Source organism: Lycium ferocissimum, chromosome 10, assembly GCF_029784015.1.
Source record: "Lycium ferocissimum isolate CSIRO_LF1 chromosome 10, AGI_CSIRO_Lferr_CH_V1, whole genome shotgun sequence".
Lineage (NCBI taxonomy): Eukaryota > Viridiplantae > Streptophyta > Magnoliopsida > Solanales > Solanaceae > Lycium > Lycium ferocissimum.
In genome coordinates this window covers 9516768-9526001 of record NC_081351.1, presented here as the reverse complement: position 1 = coordinate 9526001, position 9234 = coordinate 9516768, and the positions used below count along the sequence as shown (strand labels likewise).

At 38.5% G+C, this 9234-nt stretch overlaps 1 protein-coding gene across 7 annotated transcripts in view; it reads right to left on the bottom strand.

The window, feature by feature from the left end:
• Positions 1-252: 252 nt before the first annotated feature.
• Positions 253-9234, bottom strand: part of LOC132032392 (uncharacterized) — a 31645-nt gene continuing 22663 nt past the window's right edge. For 5 of the 7 annotated variants that reach the window (XM_059422002.1, XM_059422005.1, XM_059422004.1 and 2 more), the window contains 7 exons: positions 4443-4514; positions 4263-4368; positions 3952-4006; positions 3222-3350; positions 3014-3131; positions 2271-2344; positions 253-978 (listed from right to left, as the gene is read on the bottom strand). In XM_059422002.1, coding sequence (XP_059277985.1) covers positions 564-978; positions 2271-2344; positions 3014-3131; positions 3222-3350; positions 3952-4006; positions 4263-4368; positions 4443-4514 — 969 coding nt within the window. In that variant the 3' untranslated portion in view covers positions 253-563. Of the gene's footprint in view, positions 1024-2270; positions 2345-3013; positions 3132-3221; positions 3351-3951; positions 4007-4262; positions 4369-4442; positions 4515-9234 lie in introns of all 7 variants that reach the window. The other 2 variants (XM_059422003.1, XM_059422007.1) reach the window with 2 other exon arrangements.

The window sequence follows — 9234 nt, the reverse complement described above, 5'->3', positions numbered from 1 at the left end:
TTAATCCTATTTCGAGTTGATTAAAATTATTATAACATCAAGTTACTAATTATCACAATCCATGGTAAAATAATGATGAAGAAGAATAAAATTTCATTCCCCTAGTTGCCTGTACTATAGTATTATGTTCTTTCAAACTCCCAACAGGGCATTTGGTCGTATGTTCTTTACTGAGGAAAAACTTAAGAAAACGTTTACATATTTCTCCAGGAAAAAAAAAAAAAGGCCGCTAGACTGTAAACAAAACAATCCAAGAGCAACAGCAAGATATCGCCTAAATCTTAAAACATAAAATTCACGTCATTACAATAGATAATGGTACAATCACTTTTACAAATTGGCCTGAAGTTCGACCAGGTACTCTCCTAACTATATGAGGAAAATGCCCCGAATTTACAGTCTTCCTATAGCTTCTTCCTCTACAGATAAATATACCTACAACAACATTTTTACTAATGCTGATAAATGGTTATCCGAAAATTGATAACCATTCTATAGCACTAATACCTGTGTGTATTCCATCAAACTTGGTAGGCAATGCCATTGATCTTCTTGGTGCTTTCCTAATGTTTTCTCTCCCATTTACTTTCCCGTCTGCCATCCCGTTCTCTTCGTTCCACAACTTGCCTGGCCTTACTCCCCCGGGGACCATGCCTTTGAGACGACCCAAAGCTCATGGACGGTCCCTCAAGTGCTGACACCGAGTCTGCATCCCCAATACTCCCCGTGTCCCCCGAGTCTTTACTACCATCAAAGTTTTCTTCATAGCAGCTTCCACATTCATCTGATCTGTCGCGTGATTGCAGAATAGTTGGAAGTTGGCCAGAGAATTGCCTAGCCCCTGATAGAACCACGGTAGGCATGGTTACCATTGATGAACTCGTTGCACTTTCGGGCTGTGTCATCCCCGTACTTGTTCTGGTCCCTTCATTACCTGCTCTTCCGTTTTCCCTTTCACGATATCTTTCTCGTGGCCTACTGCATTAGATTGAAAAAGACATCAAGAGCTTGGATTTCAAAATTCTGCTGCACCAAACCACTCTATTTATCAATTGTCAAGACCAAAAAATAATCCAAAAGTGCAGTCAATAATAGCACTCCCAGTTGACACTTAATACTGATTTTTGATGAAGACGAAGTTAGTTGCTGCTTCATGTTGCAGCTTTTTTGTTGCCAAGCAAGATAATATTTTACTACTTGATGTTGCAACCTTTTTGTTGCCAAGAGAGCATATATAGGACAAACATGATTCATTTACTCCCACTGCCACCATTTTGGTGGCTATGATGTGAGATCTACACTAAATGGCCATTGAATGTACCATGCTGTCAGGACCATGATATCAGTTACCACAAGCAGAATCCAATACACATGAGCAACAAACACTAGAAAAGAATACTTATTCTACTACCCATCAACTTTAGTGCGTTCACAGTTCATAAAACAAATCACTTTTGCATAAGATTAGAGGGCATCTCTTCTCATCCTGGAACAAAGAAGGGACTCTTCCAACCTTACATGACATTTAAATGACGTGCTTGATCAATTTGCACCATCTATATGCATGGCTAGCATCCATTTGCTTGAGTTATTGCCCCTGGACAGTAGGAATTCTTTTGTCTAGAAGAAAATTCAATAGCTATGAGTAAGAAAAGCTAGAGGAAAGAATTGCCAACTCAACCATTTGGAAAATGCAGTATTTTCATTGTCCATAAAAATAAAATTATTTGCCAGAAGAGTAAAGTAATCCCATGTTCATCTTGGACCAAGGTAAATCTTGTTGTAATCTAATATGATATCCAAACGACAAGCCTGAAATTGACTTGACAAGCCTGGGTGCAAACCGAATAACCTGGGAAAAAAGCCGTGGTTTTGAAACTCCTTGCCGAGGGCCTCGTGCACCCCCGGATTAGTCGGGGCTCAAAGAGCGGAAGTGCTTCCAAGTGCTTCCACCCCTTTATGCCTTGATATTTCACCCCTATCCTTATATCACATAACCTAGACATAGCAGAATTCGTATGTCCAGCGGCAATAACTAAAGCGAATGTTGCAGTTGAAAGTTGAAAAAGGAGGAGGTGAGAGTTCCCCCCGGAGGCGGCAGGTTTTTGGAAGGAGTCTGAGCCAAAGATTAACCAAAAATAGTTTGCTCAACAGCCTGGATCACCTGCTAAGGCCCTAAATGACCGCTCAGTGATGAAGAAGGTAGGGGTGCAAAGACAGAACATCGTTGTAGTTGGTCATGAAACAAAAGTATATGCAACAAAACTTACCCACTAGATGAAAATTCTCGTCTCGATGGTCGAACTCCAGATTCAACTTGCTCAAGTTCTCGTTGCAGTTCTCTCTGCAAGAAGATCAAGCGAAATAGGCATGTAAGACTTCTAGTCCTTCATATGAAACTTCAATGTAATTTTAACATAATCACTTACAATGAAGATAGAAGTTTCTTTACAAATACCACCTGTCTCATGTTAACTTTTAAGACTACAAGGATATGGTTAAATTCAAGTATAAAGGTGAGGGTGAAAGGTCCCCACACACTCCGCTGGATGAAAATGTGGCATTAGGCTGTGAGGGCTGGATTAAACAAACAATTCAAAGGAAAGAGCAACCAGGAAACGAGGCACTGTTTAAAAGTTGAAAGGAAGAGACAAAGGAAAACCAAGAAGAGAAAAACTCGGGGAGAAACTTAAATAAAGTAAAAAGATAATTTATGCAGATTAGGAGTCTGAAATTCCCCGTGCAAAAAGAAGCTTTTTTTTTAATTATTACTTTTTTATTTTTTTATGAAGCTGATATGATGGTGTACTACTAATTTACATATTAAAAACAAGTGTGTGACAAGATATCTCACTATACTCAGAAAAATCATTCGGCATAAAGGTAAATATCATTGATGCAAACTAAACCTAAGCTTCCACTAGGCATAATTTCAATAGGTCTAGTTTGAAACACTTCGTCGATCTGTCATATAAGCAAGGGATGATAAATAAGCTATGATCATCTTTCTTACCTGTGTTTGCTTTTCTTTCTCTAGATCAAGGCTGTGTCGCAACTCCCTGGTTTTTGCGCGTTCAAGCTCCAGCATACGTTGTCTCTCGATCTCCTTTTCTATTTCAGCTATCCTCTCTCTGATACAGTAGCATCATGTAGACATTTTACTATCAACATGTAATCGGCAAATAATGTGAGCAAGAGATTTCAGGGAGTAGTAGAAATACCTATCCAACTCTTGTAGAAGTTCAGCTTCTCGAAGAGCTGCCTCTTCCAAGAATTTTTGACGGGCATGCCTACTGAGTAGTTTCCTTTGCCTGCGTGCTATAACCTCCTCTTTGATTTTGGCCTTTTCTCTGGTAAGACAAGATAAACAGAGGAGCTAAAGAGAAGTTTTCCCAATCTCCTTTCATTCTTTTTTCGCCTTTGGGAATATAAGTTTAGAACTAATAAGCGCTCTCAGATAGAATGTGTGGGGACAGAGGTAGGAGATGAAAGGCAAGATGTTCTAGTGAAAGTTCAATTTTTAACATCAGCCCAATCCAACACAGCTGCATGGATTAGAGAGAACTTACCCAGAATGACAAATAGAGAACAAAACACTATAGTCTAATGCAAAAACAACCTTTATACTGCATCAAACTACACAGAGAAGACCACCAACCCCACATTTTATACAAGTGAATCTCAGGAATTCACAGACAATTTTCGAAGTGATGGATAAAAATAAAACTCTAGTTAGAAATAGTCAGCATGCCCAGACAAACAAGTGACACCCGAGGCAACAAAGTGACAGTGAAGTGTGGATGTATGCAGCAGCCATGATAAACTAATGATCAGCTTATGCTGAGTACTCAACTAGCAGTCAGAAGAAACAAAAGAAAAAACTATTCAATCAATACAGCTATGAGATACAACTCTTATCTAATGTATACAAAGATTGTAGTTGGTGCATACAAGGATTTAATTTCCTCTTTGATCTGCTGCAAGCGGTTGTCTTGACTTGCCGAATCTGCACAATAGAATTTAGAAAGGTGAAAGTCAGTAAATATGAATCTCCCCTCATCAATCGGTGTACTTGAAACACAAAATTAGCTGTAGCACTATGCTCTAGGGAAGTTCATGCAACAGTATCAAGTCAGACTTTTATTCAGTGAGAACACCTAGCAGTCAAACTTAACAAGTAAACATGGACTGACATGACAGATAGAATTTTGCGTTCCGAAGCATTTGACAAAATATGCACATATTACTAGAAATAGTATTACCAGTTAGGAAGGGAAGCTGATGCATATCTTTAAATTCAGCCGATAATTCCTGCATTACTTTTTCCTTCTGAAGAAGTTCCATTTCAATCTCGGCCTCCTCCAATTCCTTGAAGAATTGAAGCTACAGTCAATAGAAAAGCTCAAGTAATAATAGATCTCATAAAGCTACCAAAACCTTACCACAACCTTCCGGTCACATTCCTTTGAGAAAAAGTCAAAGTATGAGTTGACAGCAGACAAATCCGCTATGACCTGAAAAATGAACGAAAAAATGGATACTCAACGTGGCATTCTAAAAGACTATTAAGGTCAAATTAGTGAAAATTTGACAGAAATGCAAGAGGGTACTAATTACAAGTTGATGGAACTATCTGAAGATCCCCAAACAACGGAATAAACAACTAATAAGACGACAGAAAGAGACATAATTAAGGGTTCAGAAACAAGAATCAATATATGCTGCCTCTGCTTATTATTCTACAATAGACAAGACACTAATATGAAGAAAGGCCATGAAAGGTTCAAGAACTAGCTACAATAAAGAGAACTGTATTTTACTAACTTCTCTTGCTAGCATTTTGATTATATTCTCATATTCCATTTTCATGTTAGATTACTTGTTATTATTTCTTTTTTTCATAATGGTAACATTTTTTATATAAATATAAGATTGACTCCTCTTAAAACATTGACTCCTCTTAAAACTGTGGAGTCACCCATAATTGCAAAAGTAAGTGCTACCAGCACTCCAGATCCTTTTCTTCTTACAAGGAATCTGAAACATCAAAAATAGAGACATGATACTCAAGGACATCCTTTACACCAGAAATAAAAAAGAGCTAAGCACTTCATTTTCAGCTTCTGCAAGTTACTGGATTTGTCTGCAACCCTTTCCTCCCATATTGTCCACCAAATATGGTTTCTTACATTGCAGGGTCTTTAGTTGTTTGTTAATAGTCTAGCTTATTCCTAGAATGTCCGTGTTAGAGAAAGAATGCTAGATATGATGTCCAAATTGACAAGTGAAATATGTGCCTCTCCCTCCAATATAAATATATAGAGCATTCTCTAATTCTTCTTTTTCTCACACAGCACCGGAGTCAATGATTTATTATAACTAAATTGATTTTCCCTTATTCGCGTGCAGTTTTATCCCACTTTCCTGACCAAGAATTTTAGTTACCTTTCTAAGTACATTATCTCTGCCTTTTTCAGTGGATCCGGTGCTGTTGTGCTTCTATCCTCTACCTGTTTCGAGCATACCTGCCTATTTTCAAGGAGCGCGACAACATTTCTCCCTTCAGTTGACCAATGTGACCAGACCCGCGCCTTTCAGGTGAACATTCCGATAGTATCGCGTCTCTATTCTGGACGCCATATTTTTGTCCTGGATCCTACCCTGTTCCCGTCTGGACACTGTTCTGGTCACTGTTTAGCCTCATTTTAAGCCACAGCAACACCACCTCATGCGACAACTATGATGTCTGCACATCTTCGGTGATTCTTTATGGTGATTGCCGGAACTCTGCCACCTCACCTCTTTCTAGTTAGTTTTTATAAGACTATAAAAGACCTCTTTCTAGTTTTTTTTTTTTTTGACAGGGACCTTTTTCTAGTATTGAAGATAGGTTTTCCTCGGGTTGTGCTATATATTAACCAACATTTTCTCTTGCCACACAATTACAGCAACCTTGTTAAGAAAAAAACTATCACCATGATTTTCTGATGATTTAGGATGTTTGTGTTGTGCGTTGACAAGAGCGTTCATCGCTGGTGCTGTTTATGGCAAAGGCACATAAATATGCTAAGGTCTAACAAGGTTTAACAGAAAATGCATGTAAGCACACGCTTCAGTGAAGAAGTAACGAAAAAATAAACACACGTATATTGATGTGTACATATATTTAATGCAAGTAACAGAACCATAAAGAAAACCACTGATTTTTTTTTTTTTGAAACTGGTAACTATATTGTATTCCACATGAACAAAACAGTACATAGGTTGTACTGAAACCATATCTACAAAAGTACTCCAATACTCTACTATTCTAATCCTATATTGAATCTAATACATCAATAATGGAAATAGTATCATCTGAGTAAGCCTGATTACACCAAAAACAAAGCAATAAAATACAATTCAACTTGACCTTCTGCACTCCATTCTCTATACTCTCAAAACATCTGGAGTTTCTTTCCTTCCATATTGCCCACCATATGCTGGCAGGGACAATTCTCCATCTATTTCTGTCCTTTGCCTGCAATCCTGCCTCTTCCCAACTCTTTAGAGCCTCTGAAACCTTGCTAGGCATGGTCCATGCTATACCTTTGAGATTTAAAAATATTCTCCAAAGCTGTTGTGTAAACTTACAGTGTAGAAACAGATGGTTAGCTGTCTCTGCTGTTTCTCCACATAGGAAACATCTAGAGCATAAAATTATCCCCCTTTTCATCAAATTATCCTGTGTAAGAACTGCTTCTTTAGCTAAAAGCCACACAAAGCAACTAACTTTATGTGGGATTTTGGATCTCCAAATGTGTTTCCAGGGCCAGTTGGTAATCTGTTGAATTGATTGATTCATCATCCTGTAGGCTGAACTAACTTTGAACACTCCTTTTTTATTCCCCAGCCACCAAAAACATCCTCTCCTACCTGAAGTCCCTTAAATTGTTGCAATATGTTAAGAAAATCAGCCACTCTTTGTATCTCCCAATCATTGATTTGCCTTCTGAAAGTGAAATTCCATCCTTGAGGTGTCCACAAATCAGCCACAGTCCTTTGATGATCTAAGACAATGTTGTATATATCTGGAAATAGTGTTTCCAGATGACCAGCCTCAAGCCAATTATCCTTCCAGAATCTGGTTTTGACCCCATTCACTACTTTGATCTTGGAGTTGCACTTAACTTCATTCCATAAGGCTCTTATGGATCTCCACAGACTAACCCCATATGGTGTGGTAACCTCCTTTGTCATCCAGCTATCTTCCTCTTCATATTTTGCATTGATAACTTTCCTCCATAAAAGTTGATTTTCATTGGCATACTTCCATAGCCATTTCATTCTGAGTGCTTTGCTCTGCATTTTCATATCTTTTATTCCCAATCCCCCACTCTTCTTGCCAGTGATCACTACTTTCCACTTCACCAAGTGAAATCCTTTTTTTTCTTTATTTCCTTGCCACAGGAATTTCCTCCTGATGCTATCCAACCTCTTGATAATCCCTGCTGGAATTGGGAACAGAGACATCATATATGTTGGTAGGGCATCAAGGACTGAGTTGATGAGTGTCACTCTACCCCCCAAGGACAAATATTGGCTCTTCCATCTTGCTAGTTTCCTCTCACATTTTTCAATCATATTGTTCCAAATCTCTGTTGAATTAGATTGGCTCCCAGAGGCATTCCCAGATAGATAGTTGGCAGAGTACCAACTTCACCACCTAGATTTGCAGCCAACAAGTTCATGTTTGGGACTTCATTGATAGGATACAAAAAACTCTTCCTCCAATTAATGTGCAGCCCAGAGATTCCTTCAAATAGGACTAGTATCATCCTTAAAAACCTTAGTTGCTCCTCTTCAGCATCACAAAAGATCAGTGTGTCATCTGCATATTGGAGGTGTGTCACCTCCAGACTTTCATTACCAGCTCTAGCCACCTCAAAACCATTTATCCATCCATTCACCTTTGCTGTCTTGATCATATTGTTTAGACCTTCCATTGCAATCAAAAATAGGAAAGGTGACAAGGGGTCACACCTTGCCTGAGACCTCTTTGTGCTTTAAAAAAACCTGCTGGGGAACCATTAATCAGAACTGAGAAACTAGCAGTTGATATGCAGAATTTGATCCATTGGATCCATTTCTGTCCAAAACCCATCATCTCCAAAACCTGGAGTAAGTACCTCCAGTTTACATGATCATATGCTTTTTCAATATCTAACTGCAAAGGATTCCAGGTTTTCTGCTTAAACCTGGAATCTACTGCTTCATTAGCTATTAGCACAGCATCCATAATCTGTCTGCCCTTAATGAAGGCCATCTGCTGGGAGTCCACTAGTTTTGCAATGACCCCTTTCATTCTTTCAGTCAACACTTTGGAAAAGATTTTATAAATACTACCTATCAAACTGATAGGCCTGAAGTCCCTTAGTTCCTTAGCACCTTTCTTCTTAGGAATGAGAGTAATGAAAGTTGCATTAAAACTTTTCTCAAAAACTCCTTGCTCATGGAAGTTGTGAAAAGTGTTCATTATGTCATGCTTCACTACTTCCCAACATTTGATGAAGAAACCCATGGTGAATCCATCAGGGCCTGGGGCTTTGTCAACTGCACACAATTTTAGACATCTCAATACTTCATTTTCTTCAAAATTGCCTTGTAAAGACTCTTTTCCTCCTCTGATATAGTAGGGCAATTTGTAAAGTTACAGGCTGGCCTCCATTGTGTGGTCTCAGAATACAGCTTTTGATAGTAATCAATTATCTCTTCTTCAATTCTAGCTGGCTCCTCAATTGTTTCTCCCTGAATCATAAGCTGATCAATATTGTATATCATCTGTGAGCATTTGCCATTTTGTGAAAGAACTTAGTGTTCTTGTCCCCTTCTTTTAACCAGATTGATCTTGATTTCTGTCTCCAAGATATTTCTTCATTCTTGACCAACTCCTCATACTCCATAAGCAAAGTTGCCTTCTTGATTGATTCCTCTTCTGTTAGGGCTCTTTCTTCCAGCACTACATCCATTTCAGCCATCTGTCCTAGCAAACTTCTTCTTTTAGAGCCCAAGTTTCCATCCTCACTTCTACTCCAAGTCTTAAGATTAGACTTTAGAGCTTTTAATTTACAAGCAAGTATGTAGTCTGGTTTGCCTGTGAAGTTAAAAGAATCCCACCAACCCCTAACTCTATCCACAAAACCCTCGAAACAGTTTTCAAATTTAAAATAACTTTTACTCCTATTCCATGAACCA